Source organism: Balaenoptera ricei, chromosome 15, assembly GCF_028023285.1.
Source record: "Balaenoptera ricei isolate mBalRic1 chromosome 15, mBalRic1.hap2, whole genome shotgun sequence".
Taxonomy (NCBI): Eukaryota; Metazoa; Chordata; class Mammalia; order Artiodactyla; family Balaenopteridae; genus Balaenoptera; species Balaenoptera ricei.
Window position 1 is genome coordinate 89,231,527 of NC_082653.1, and position 12,701 is coordinate 89,244,227.

At 44.2% G+C, this 12,701-nt stretch overlaps 1 protein-coding gene across 12 annotated transcripts in view; it reads right to left on the reverse strand.

Moving 5' to 3' along the window:
* SUN1 (Sad1 and UNC84 domain containing 1) overlaps window positions 1-12,701 on the reverse strand; it is a 53,019-nt gene that overhangs the window by 35,602 nt on the left and 4,716 nt on the right. For 3 of the 12 annotated variants that reach the window (XM_059898001.1, XM_059898000.1, XM_059897999.1), the window contains exons 1-2: window positions 3,266-3,399; window positions 2,145-2,241 (exon numbers count right to left, since the gene is read on the reverse strand). The exons of 1 other annotated variant lie outside the window; for it this stretch is intronic. In XM_059898001.1, coding sequence (XP_059753984.1) covers window positions 2,145-2,241; window positions 3,266-3,284 — 116 coding nt within the window. In that variant the 5' untranslated portion in view covers window positions 3,285-3,399. Of the gene's footprint in view, window positions 1-2,144; window positions 2,242-3,265; window positions 3,400-6,663; window positions 6,766-12,701 lie in introns of those variants that run through there. 8 more of the 12 variants (XM_059897998.1, XM_059897997.1, XM_059897996.1 and 5 more) reach the window with 6 other exon arrangements.

Genomic DNA, 12,701 nt, shown 5'->3' on the forward strand with positions numbered 1-12,701 from the left:
TCATCACTATTCTCCAAACTTTCACACTGCTTGGCATTTTCCATAATAGAAAAACATCTTAAAGAAATGGCATGAGCAGGATGCTGCAGGAGCCTTTACGTGTTTACTGGAAGTGCTGAGGCTGCAGGCCAGCAGTGCTAGACATGGAGTGGTCAGCCAGGGGCCACCCAGGTGGTAATGAGACAGACGGTCAGACTGGGGAGTTCAGCAGGCGGAAGGGGAGGGTCTGGAAGGACAAGGATATGAGGAGGACAATTTCGGGCCAGGCCAGGTGGCCAAGGGCTGCGGGGAAACCCAGCCTCCAGGGACCATGAGTTTCCGCTGGAGCTGGACGGTAAACAGAGGCTTCACTGAAGAGTGGGGACGTAGAAGACACACAGGCAGGAGAGAGAAGGGCAGGCAAGGACAGAGCCGGCTTCAGCACGGCCACTTGAGGCCGGTCCACAGCTGGGCGTGCCCCCTCCAGACTGGGGGTCGAGTGGCTGGGACCCTCAGCAAGAGTTCTGCTCCTCGTGCTGCGGCGCCCGCCCATCACAGCTTCCTGTGTCTCTGTGGGCCCTCGGCCCCCAGGGCACCCTCGGGCTCCCATTGTGACCTGCTGATGGCCAGACGAGAACTGCCACCCACATGGCTCCTGAGCCTGAGTCTCACACACCCTCCTGCTAACTGGTGGTCCTCCTCCTGTGCCCACGCCAAACCGTGACTGTCACCCTTGGCTGCTCCTTCATCCCCTTCCTCCAGTCAAGTACAAGGCCCCCAGTGTTCCCTCCCGAACCCCTCTCTCCCCACGCCCTGCCCAGCACTAACGCGGTCTGGGCCCCCACGGAGTCTCACCTGAACTCCTGCCAGCCTCTGAACAGCACCGCCCCACTCTCCATATCTGCATAACCCTGGTTCCACCCCTCCTGGCTGAAACCCTTCGCTGCCCTCCCCCCGCCCTCAAACACAGGCCCACGTCCCAGCACAGCTCAGTCCGCCTGCCTTTCCCACTTCAGTTCTCATCCACCTCCGATCCCTCCGCACGCCTCACTGGAGGAGGGCTGGGCTCTCTGTAGAGACCCAGACATAGGCAACTTTTAAAAACTGTATTTAAAATGGGTTATAATAAATAAATATAAAAACAAAATAAAATGGGTTATAAAAGCTAAAAATGAATTACCAGGAATTATTATTTTTTATGCTCCACAATACAGAATAAGGAGGACTTTTACTTGAGTTGGCCCACTCATTTTGTTCTAAAATAGTACAGGACTTTTAACAAAAACAAAGTGTGTTACCACAGAAAGTGTGACATGATCTAAAATTGTGACTAAAAACTCAATCATTAAATATGAGATTTGACTAATGCTGTTAAGAAGTAGTTTTCTTAAAATACCTTCCAATTTTCTTTAAGTTTCAATTACATTTTTACCCTTTAGAAGATAAGCCATTGATAAAACTGACACTAGCATTTTCCTTGTGTGCTTTAAACATCTTGCCAGGATGCAAAGGTTTTTCTATCTGCCAATCAAATCTTCACCAATCCAGGAATGTTTTCCCTTTGGCAGTAGCCCATAATTTTATAATACTTAAGCTTCATCTCAATCATCCTTTCTATCAATACTTGGTAAACTAGAAAGGCAAAGAGCAAGTCAACAGCTTCTAAGACTCAAACTTCAAGGTTCAGCATCAAATCAGAATACAAATAAAAACAGAAAACCTAGTGCATTTGACAGAAGTTGTGGTCTTGAAACCGTGGGCTTCATCAAAATTCTACTTATGATGGCTCCTCTCAAAGGCAAGTCACTTTCCAGGTTAGTTCTGTTAATTTTAAAATATTCAGCCATTAATATAAATCACAAAACCCCACCATAACCACACAGATGTGTTCTCGAGACCACAGCCACCTGGGTGGAGGCTAAAACAGTCATTCATTTGCAGTGACTAATCACTGAGTCATCAGAAACGTTCGGTTTTCAAAACAACCTCATAATTTCCATGTCAGTTTAGCAGTTTTGTAAAACCAGAGCATAACATAAAGTTCATAGATATTTTCACTTTCAACAAAGAGCAGTTGGGTGCAAGTACCATAAAGCCCCCATTAACCCAACAGCATTCAAGAACAGCGCAGGCAAGACAACGTAACACGCATGCGAGCAGCTCACCTGAGTGCATACGTGTAGCCAGTGTTCTCGGGCACACACTGGGGAGGAGTGTACATGTGGAGCCGAGAAAAGTCCATGTTCACAGTCTCAAAGCATACTGCAGAAGGCGGGAAAAGCAATGCAGGCTGTTAAAGGCCGGAACACACAGAGGAGCCCTGCCTGTGGTGGCCCAATGCAGACTGACTAGAGGCACCGTCAACACTTTGATCAAACAAGGCCAGTAAAGCAGGGCTGGTTTGGTTGATTTTTTTTTTTAAGCAAAGGAGACAAGTTTTCTCATGGTTGCAAGTCCAGAACACAGTTGTCATACTTAGTTCCCTAAGATTATATATCTACAAAAGCAACAAGGGGAAATTCTAGATCAACTGACTTAAAATGATGAAAAGAATACAGAAAGTATCTCAGAATCCTTTCCAAAATGTATTTTTAAATTCCTGAAGGTGTCAAAATGTTCTCATTCTTCTGGAATAAATTTTCATTGTTATTAAGTAAAACAGAACTGATTCTTGTTCTGTGGTCAAGAAGCACTCCCATACTTTCCTAGACAGCAAAATTTTTACAAGTAGCTCAGAATCAGAAAACTGCAGGGTGAGTAAGAGATAAGCTTAAGGCACTGTTAATACTTTTATTTTTCCCCAAAGGAAAACACATTATTTTCAAATTAAAAAGTTTTGGGCATATTGTTTTTCATGTTGTCATCTAGATTTCTTTGGAATGACTCAAACTTTCCTCTGGCTAAAAATACACACACACACACTTCAAAAAAACCCCCACACCCTCGTAGGAGTAATGTGAATCATAATCTGCTGTTGAAAGATCAAGGAAGATAAACTTGGACAAAAAATATTCAGGTATAAATGACTGATTTCTATAAACTAAGCCAAAAATACTTAAATTCACTCCATATTCTTTGAAACAGTCCAAATATTCTTTTAAAAATTAAGTACCCATAGAAATAAGGAACATTGTTTATATATAAAAACTTTACTGTGCCTACTAATTTCAACATTGCTCAGTTCCTCTCCGGGACCTGGCCCGCCAGCCCAGGTAGAACACACACTCAACAAGTACAATTCATTCTATTAACAGACACGTAAACCTCTTGCTGCAAATAAACTTACCTTCGAGTACTGAGTCCATGCATTTGTTCAGTACCTGTTCACTGGCCTCGAGCTCCCCTCTGTCTCCTCCACCAGCACTGGAGCCCAGGTTCAAGGGCACAGAGACTGAGGAAGAGCACACGAGGGACAGCCTCATGGCTCAGGCCTCCTCCCAGCTCCCCCGCAGGACAGAGCCACACCCAGCAGCGGTGTAGTAATGGCTTCCCACTGTGCTGTGGCTAGTAATGACTTACTAAGCAACCATAACAATAATAACACCCCATAACTGCTCTCATCCTCTAGAGAAGATAACTGATTTTTACTTCCTAACTTGACTCCCAAAGTGATCTTTCACTTTCATGTTTTACTACAACCCACCTTACCAACCCCAGGTTAAAGTTGTTCTAACTGCTGCTAATTTCTACCAACTTCTCTACAACTCGTATTCAAGAATTCAAGACGGGGGGCTTCCCTGGTGGTGCAGTGGTTAAGAATCTGCCTGCCAATGCAGGGGACACGGGTTCGATCCCTGGGCCGGGAAGATCCCACATGGCGTGGGGCAACTAAGCCCATGCGCCACAACTACTGAGCCTGCGCTCTAGAGCCCACGAGCCATAACTACTGAAGCCCGCGCACCTAGAGCCCGTGCTCCGCAACAGGAGAAGCCACCGCAATGAGAAACCTGCGCACCGCAACAAAGAGTAGCTCCCACTCACCGCAACTAGAGGAAGCCCATGCACAGCAATGAAGACCCAACGCAGCCAAAAATAAACAAACAAATAAATTTATTAAAAAAAGAAAAAGAATTCAAGACGTCCTTAGTGAACTGAGTATTTGGACCGGTTTACAGAAACTGGTTTACAGTGTTATAAACAAGTGAATGGCAGGTGCCCGAAAGCAGCATTTAATCTAAACATCGTGGCTATGACATGGAGACACCAGAGCGTCCAGCTAAGAACAGGGACTGACTCCTACAGATTTGGGCTCTGATCCCAGCTCCGCCCACTAGCTGAGTGACTGCCCTGAGGCCAGCTCCTCACACACAGGAAGCTCCATCTGTGAAGCAGGGTGGCAGCAGCGCTACTGGCTACTGGGATCTAAGGAGGTCCAGCCCAAGGAGGTCCAGCCCATGACTCAGCACAGAAGGAGCAGTTAGAGCCTGGTGAGGAGGACATATGCAAGAACTAACAGCCTTTTTATTTTATTTGCATGTATGTATGTATTTACTTATTGGCTCTGTTGGGTCTTCCTTGCTATGTGCAGGCTTTCTCTAGTTGTGGTGAGAGGAGGCTACTCTTTGTTGCAGTGCACGCGTTTCTCACTGCGGTGGCTTCTCTTGTCGCGGAGCACGGGCTCTAGACACACGGGCTCAGTAGTTGTGGCTCGCGGGCTCTAGAGCGCAGGCTCAGTAGTTGTGGCGCACGGGCTTAGTTCCTCCAAGGCATGTGGGATCTTCCTGGACCAGGGCTTGAACCCGTGTCCCCTGCATTGGCAGGCAGATTCTTAACCACTGTGCCACCAGGGAAGTCCCATGCAATTTATTTTTTTAATGCTTTCTTTTTTTTGGACATCTTTACCTCATACTTTTTTTTTTTTTTTCAAACTTATTTTTGGCTGCGTTGGGTCTCTGTTGCTGCACACGGGCTTCCTCTAGTTGCGGTAAGTGATGGCTACTCTTCGTTGCAGTGTGCATGCTTCTACTGTGGTGGCTTCTCTTGTTGCAAAGCACGGGCTCTAGCATGCAGGCTTCAGTAGTTGTGACACGCAGGCTCAGTAGTTGTGGCTCACAAGCTTAGTTGCTCCGTGGCATGTGGGATCTTCCCAAACCAGCACTCAAACCCATGTCCCCTGCATTGGCAGGTGGATTCTTAACCACTGCACCATGAGGGAAGTGCTAATGCTTTTTAATTTTTTTAAATTGAAGTATAGTTGATTTACAAGATTTCAGGTGTACGGCAAAGTGATTCAGTTATATATACATACATACAAACATATATATATATACACATATATATATTCTTTTTCATTCTTTTCTGTCATAGGTTATTACAAGATATTGAATATATTGATAGTTCCCTGTGCTATACAAAGGTCCCTGTTGTTTATCTATTACAGCCTTTTTACTTTTAAAAGTTACATCAATATGTTCTCACGTTTTCATCTACCTAAAAGAGACGTTAATTTCTAATGCATAACAAACGGTGTTTTCAAAAGCTGTCAGAGGCACAGTGCACCACACTGTTCAACCTGGTTCTTCCAATCGATGAGACAGATAAAGCTCTGTGACACCAACCTAGTTGGTTTTAATGTAGGCCTTATATCACAATTTTAAAAGAAATTTAATTTCTTGTCTCTGAAATAAAATTCTATCAAAGAACCAAATGCAGCTACTGGCCATCACAAGCCTATCACAAGCAAGACAGGATTACAGCAGAGTGACCACGTAAAAGTCCTGCGGGTGACAACACAGAGACACGAGCTGAGTGGCAGGCACAGTGGTAGACTTTTGGCTAAATGTTTTATGAGAGGAGCTTCAAACGTAATAAAATGCCCAAAGATAACACCATCAAGAGAGCACCAGTGTGGACACACACAACTCTAGGAAGAGCAGGCCATGCGGCTCTGGAGGAAAGGCAGACAGGAGACAGGGCAGGGAGGCCGTGGCCCGTCACAGCCAGAGCTCAGCGGCTATGACAGGGGAAGGAAAGGGAGCATGCGATTGGATGCCCTTACTTTTTCCTACTCGTTCTGACTTCGCTCCTGTAACCATGTGAATTTTATGTTCTGTTCTCCAGTGAAACACATGTACGTATAAAACTATACAATTATACGCAGAATCCTGTCCCTGCTTAATCAGACCCGTGGCCCAGGTAAATGTTGTTCTAGCCAGTACCTCCTCCACAGCCCAGAAGACCACCTCTCCAAGCAGACCCTCCAAAAGCAGCAGCAGAGGCCACACCAAGCTTGACTCAGTAATGAGTTAGGGAGTGATGACCAGCGCTCTCTCCTGCGTTTACTGTGGACCGCATTACAGAGTGTGATCATGTATCTTATTAGAATGTATTTTGCTGCTTCTTTCCATACCCGGCTTGTCCTCCATCAACCCTGCTGCCTCATTCTTTCTCCCTGGACAGATCATGATATGGATTCAGAACACTTTAAAATTAATCTTTAGTTCCTTTCATAAAATGTGAGCATTAGATAAAATTATAGAATAAAATAAAGTAAAAAAGAGAGAATTAAATTAAGTAAAAAGAGAGAATGTCTGTAAAGCAGTGCCTGACACATGACAAACACTCAAAAAGTTAGCTTTAATTAGTTTGTGGAATAAACTTATATAGCCTGTTTTAAATTTTTTTTTAAAAAAGGATTTTTTTTCCTTCTGAGTTAACAATCCCCAAGATGGAAGACTCACTCACCCCCAACCTAAATAAAAGACGACGTCCAGCGGCAGCTCAGATTGCTCCTGGGGCCGGCAGGCTAGAACACCAGCTCCGGTCTCTCTCAGCTCATCAGGACCCCTAGCAGCAAAAGTGCAACTGTGATACCAGTTCTCCTGCTAACAGCGCTTGGCACGTTCACAATGCCGTTCCCAGTCTCCCCTTACATCACTGCTACTTCAAGCCCGCGTGTAACATTAGAGCCTTCCTACTTGTAGCATGGCCTAAAGGCGGCCTCAGCCTGTGACTCAAGGGAGATCTGATTTGCATTTATAATCTGAGCAGTATTGAAAGAGCAAGTGAAAAAATGGATTGAAAACGTTTTCAACGGCATCAGAAAATCTTGGAATGAATACAAAGTCAACATTTTGTAAACACGTTTGTTTACAGAGAGGTGCCCTGTGCAGGCTTCACTGTCCTCATTTCTCTAGACTCTTCCTGGCCACTCCCTTCTCCCGAAAGTGTTACGACTGGGATGACCTCTGCACAGGCCACGTGCCCCGTGAGTGTCCTGGACATGGGAGGGAGGGATGGCACAGCGGAGCCGGGGCTCACACCAGGCACCCCCCCCCCTTCCAGGCCCAGCGGATTAACGTGGGGGGAGGGAGAAGGCACTCAGAGGAGCCTCCCCGTATCCCCGGAAAACAGTGCTCTTCAACAGCTTTCGATTTGCAGCCGCCAGTCCCAGGAGGGAAAAGGCTCCCCTAAGGAGATGGTGGGCCACGAGCGACACCTTCCAGTGGAAAAGGAAGTGCTATCGTCATAAATCACCCCGGTGTCTCCCTCCTATCTCGCTTTCACTAGTGGCTAAGCACACATAAGCCGGCAAGCACAGCCAAAAGAAGAGGTCCTCTGTCTAGGGTGCAAACTTTGGTTTCAAACCTAAAAAATTAAATAAGTATCTTTACAAACATGAAGATCCTAGCAGGGTTTTAAAATCTGAGTTAAGATGCTTCGTAAGTTACACTTGTTTCTCCTTTAATACCCTTTACCTTGCCTAGTACACACTGTATGTAACATTTGCATCATATGGTAGAAATGAAATATAAAGCTCAATTTTTGTTCTTGAATGCTTTGGTCAAAAATGGATTTTAGTTCAACCACCACATATAATTTGAATCTCTACTATTTAGAACATCTGTACTAATCTAGTAACAATCTAGAAAACATGCCTGAAAAATATCAAAAATTACAAGTCACACAAGGTTGAAAACAGAGCTTGCAGCAAATGGCAAAACCAAAGAAAGAAAATAAAACTGTTAACGGTCCTGAAATAAACTAGCACAAAATATTTTCTTAGGAAACGCTATCAGTTCTAAAATAAAACTAGAAAAAGACAAACTTTAAAAATGGTGAGCAGCATTTCTTCTCATCATTATAAACCACAAGCATCGTCACCTAGTAAATAATTATTTTTTATTAAACCATGTATAAGGCAAGCAGAATTTGCTCTGAAAGCACTGTGTTTATAAAGACAAGCATGTTACAAATCAAGCTTTCTATGAACTGATGGGGTCGCTGACCAAGTAGGCTGAGACCAGAAGCGAGCCCGGCTGACACGGCAGAAACCCTCAGGAGCAACCTGCACGGACCAACCTTGTTAGCCCCCATCCAAATCCACCACCAGCACTGCAACCGGTCCACAGAAAGCACAGCAGTCCAAGGCGACAGCTCCAAGCAGCACCCTCCTCCCCACTCTGGGCGCAGCTCCAGACACCGCCATCTGCCACAGGGCCATCCCCGAGGGCCCCCTGAGCTGACAGCACAGGCCCATGGGGGCCCCGCAGGGCCTTGCACCCGCAAACGCAGTCCAGCTCCACCCCTGCCAACTCTTCATCACCCAGGGCTTGGTTTTCAACGCGCACCTGCGCAATCAGGTGTTCCACTGTTACATGCCTTGTAGGGAAGAATTTGAAAACTAAAATTCAGAGGTGCCCTTTAAAATTTAGTATCAATACTAAATCTTTTTTTTTTTTTTTTGGCTTTGCTATGTGGCACGCGGGATCTTAGTTCCCTGAGCAGTGATTGAACTCATGCCCCCTTCAGTGGAAACATGGAGTCTTAACCACTGGACCACCAGGGAAGCCGAGTACTAAACCTTAACATAATTACTCTGCTTAGACTTAATCCTGTTAAAACTGCATAACGCAGAGACTAAAAACATTAAGTTATTTTTCCTACAGATTAAAAAAATCATAAAATGGGTTAGAAATGATTGTTTTCCAAATATCATGTTCAGTGTAATTACTTCCACAACATAACAAACAGGAATAAGCCTCACATACCTGTTTTCATTTTAAGGAAGCAAAACATTGTTAGTTTATGAAAAACTATGATTTATACTAAGTGAGAGTCCTTAAAAATGAACTCGTTATTTAAAACTGCAAATGAGAAACAAATGACTATAACCTAAAAATATTTGAAAGACCTTTACAGAATGCTGCACATGTTATATATATACTTGAATATATTTTTAAAACTTCAGGAAAAATACTACACTAAACTTAATGGTAAAATTACAGAGAATGGGACATCTACTTTTCACTTACTCCCTCGGGTACTATTCAACATTTTTTAAAAAGAGTAGGTTTTGCTAACTGGGAAAAGAATTTGAAAAAGAATAGATACATGCATATGAATAACTGAATCACTTTGCTGTACACCTGAAACTAACACAACACTGTTAATAAACTATACTCCAATATAAAATAAAAAGTTAAAAAAAAAGAGTAGGTTTTGGTCTTATAAACAATTAACCCAGCAACTATTATTTTCAAAAAAAAAAAAAAAAAAAAAAATGGCCTTCACTGTGAAGCGGTGTGGGGCAGCCGGACCCGCAGGGTTCTTACTCAGCTGTAAGAACCCTTGGTACCATTACTCACTCTACGTGGCACCTGACTCTCAATGTTGCTGCAGGATTCAACCAGTTACCACACCTAACCCGCTCAGCGCTGCCTGGCAAAAGGGTGAAAACACTCAACAGGAGTTAGTTGTTTTCTGCAGCAACTATGTACTGACAGTTTCTAGCCAAGATCCAATGTTTCTTTCCTTTTTTTGGAAATGAAACAGGAAAAGATGCAGGCTAGATGGGTTTGTTTACCTAATAGCTGAGTTTTAGGGAAAATAATTCCTTCTACGTGAAGATGCGTTATCACACGCTTACATCTCCCAATGATAGGTGCTCCCGATCTTTTAAATAAAAGCTGCACTTCCTCTTACAGTGAGATTTGTTTCAGTGTTTGAGCAAAAGCCAATTTACTTTATGCATGTTATTGTAAAGGGTCTTTCTTCTTAGAATACAGAAAACATGAACCACACGATTTTATGTATTGCTTCGAACCTAGAGTGCTCTAAATTTTCTTACAACTGGTACAGTTAGAAGAGCTATGCACGGCTCTTCCACTGGAAAGAGCTCAGCGACAGCGAATGACAGCGAGTGCCTTCTCGAAGCAATGCTAGGTGGAGGTTCTGGGACCCCCTAACCTGACAGTGCTCCTCCCAACACTGGAAGTGGTCAACTCTGCAGGGCCACTCTGACAGGCGAAGGCCAGCCCTATATCTCAACCTACTGGAGGTTTGTCTTTTTCTCACTGTTTTATAGGACATCAACCGTAGTTACGTCACACACGCCTGGGATGTCCCCCGTCTGTTACTGAACAAACTTATGGTGACTTGGGCTGCACAGTCAGTCCTTCCCTGTCCTGCTTAGAAAGGCCTTCCTAGGGACTTCCCTGGTGGCCCAGTGGTTAAGAATCCGCCTGCCAATACAGGGGACTTGATCCCTGGTCCGGGAAGATCCCACATGCCGCGGAGCAACTAAGCCCATGCACCACAACTACTAAGCCTGCACTCTAGAGCCTGCATGCCACAACTACTGAAGCCCACGCACCTACAGCCCGTACTCTGCAACAAGAGAAGCCACCACAATGAGAAGCCCGTGCACCGCAACAAAGAGTAGCCCCCGCTCTCTGCAAGTAGAGAAAGCCTGTGTGCAGCAACGAAGACCTAATGCAGCCAAAAATAAATAAAAAAATAAAATAAATTTTAAAAAATAATAAATTCCCTTGATAATATGTTGATTTAAAGTTTCTGTTAAAAAAAAAGAATCAAAACAATGCAAAATTTAAAAAAAAAGAAAAGGAAAAAGAAAAGCCTTCCTAATCCAAGAACACATGAATAGTGTGTCATGGATTCTACTACTCTTACTGATTTGACTGTCACATTTCCCACCATTTTTAATTCATCTCATCCATTTGTAACTCCTTTGTATACACTGAGGTAGGCATCTGATTTTACTTCTCGTGGAACATTTCTGCAAGTCACCAACAAGTAACTAAATTCAATGTGTCCAACTGCTCCCCCCTCTTCAGAACAGCAGCAACCCTCCCTCCAGCTGGTCCCCTGCTGCACCATCTCCGGCTGGCTTCCTGTGAGGGAGCGCCCTTAATTTACCTGTCTCCAGTCTTGCCTCCTCAAGCCAGAAAACTGCCACAACAGTCCACCTAAAAAGAGACCTGACCATCTCCCTCCCTTCAGATCCCACCACGGCTTCCCAGCACCTGCAAGTAAACCCTCTGTCCAACGCCCCACTTCTCCATCTCCCACCACCCATATCGCAGCTTCACTGAGAACCTGGCCTCAGGTAACCCTCTCCCCCCACCCCATTTACATACTGTTCCTGTGCTCTCTCCTTGTCTGGGATGCCCTCCTGATTCCTGATTCCCCAATCCCTTGTTCTCTTTCCACCCCAATCACTCCCAGCTAACTTCTACTCATCCTTAGGCTATACCTGAGATACCACCTCCAGGAAGCTCTCCTGGATGCCCCCAACCCACATATCCAAGTTAGGTGCCAATTTTAGTGCTCCCTGGCATTTACCACTTAACAGAAATTGTAATATTTGTTTATTAAACAGTCTTTCTCTCCAACTAGACCATGAACTCTCTGAGGGTAGGCGCTAACCCTGACTTGCAGAACCAATGAACATCTCATAAGTGCCCAGAGAAATGGGAGAACTTATTGCTATCATGTTGCTTTGCCTTCAACCTGAAAATGTTCTTGGGTTCCTCTCATCCCTCTGTCGCTGCACGTCTGACAACGTCCTGGAAAAACCATGCCCCAAGTGCTAGATGAATTCATGACGATCAGTGAGGGTCCCACATATTTGGCCTCCTTACTCCTTCTAATGAATTTGAAGCACTTCTTACATTTCCTCATCTAATCAGAACAGTGGCGTCCATTCTGTTTCATTTCCAACTATAATTGGGAACAATTAGAAACAACAATTACAGGATTTTATTTCTACTATAAATGTAAACAGTTAATCCACACCATTTCTGAGATCACCCTTTAATGCTCTGTCCTCCCACGTGTGAAGTACCGGACTAAAAGTGAGCACTCTCCAGTACTAAAAAGCTTTGCAGCATAAATAGCAAGTAAAGAAACCTTTAAATTGATGTTTTTCATATTCTACATATAGCTCCCATCTTCCAATAATGTTACATAAAGATCAAATAAGCAAGTAGAATGACTTAAGACCAAAGCAACTAGGCAAAGCACTGCTTTGTTTTCAAGCCATACATGCCCCTGGGGAGCCCCTCATGCCCCAATGGGAATCACTGATCTACACTTGATCACTCTCACACTACTGAAGTCTGGCACCTGCAGTTTTATTCTGCACAAATGTCTAAAACCGTCTGTCACATGGTTCTTAGTTCCTCAACTAAAATTCGCAGCCAGTGACCATTCACTGAATGCCCCTATGCGACTAAATGAAAAACAAAGCACCCAACTAACAAGCACTATTACAGATATAATTCAAACTACAAAACTGACTAATGAACCACACAAGTCACTTAACGAAGTAGAGTCAATTACAGCATGTGATTATAATAAATAGCATGTTATAAACAGCAACATCATGGTCTGTACTTTTCCTCTATCAATCCTAAGTTTATTTTGGCCCAAAGGAAGTAAACAGTTTCAAATGCAGCAGGTCTAGTCTCTTCTAACTGGAA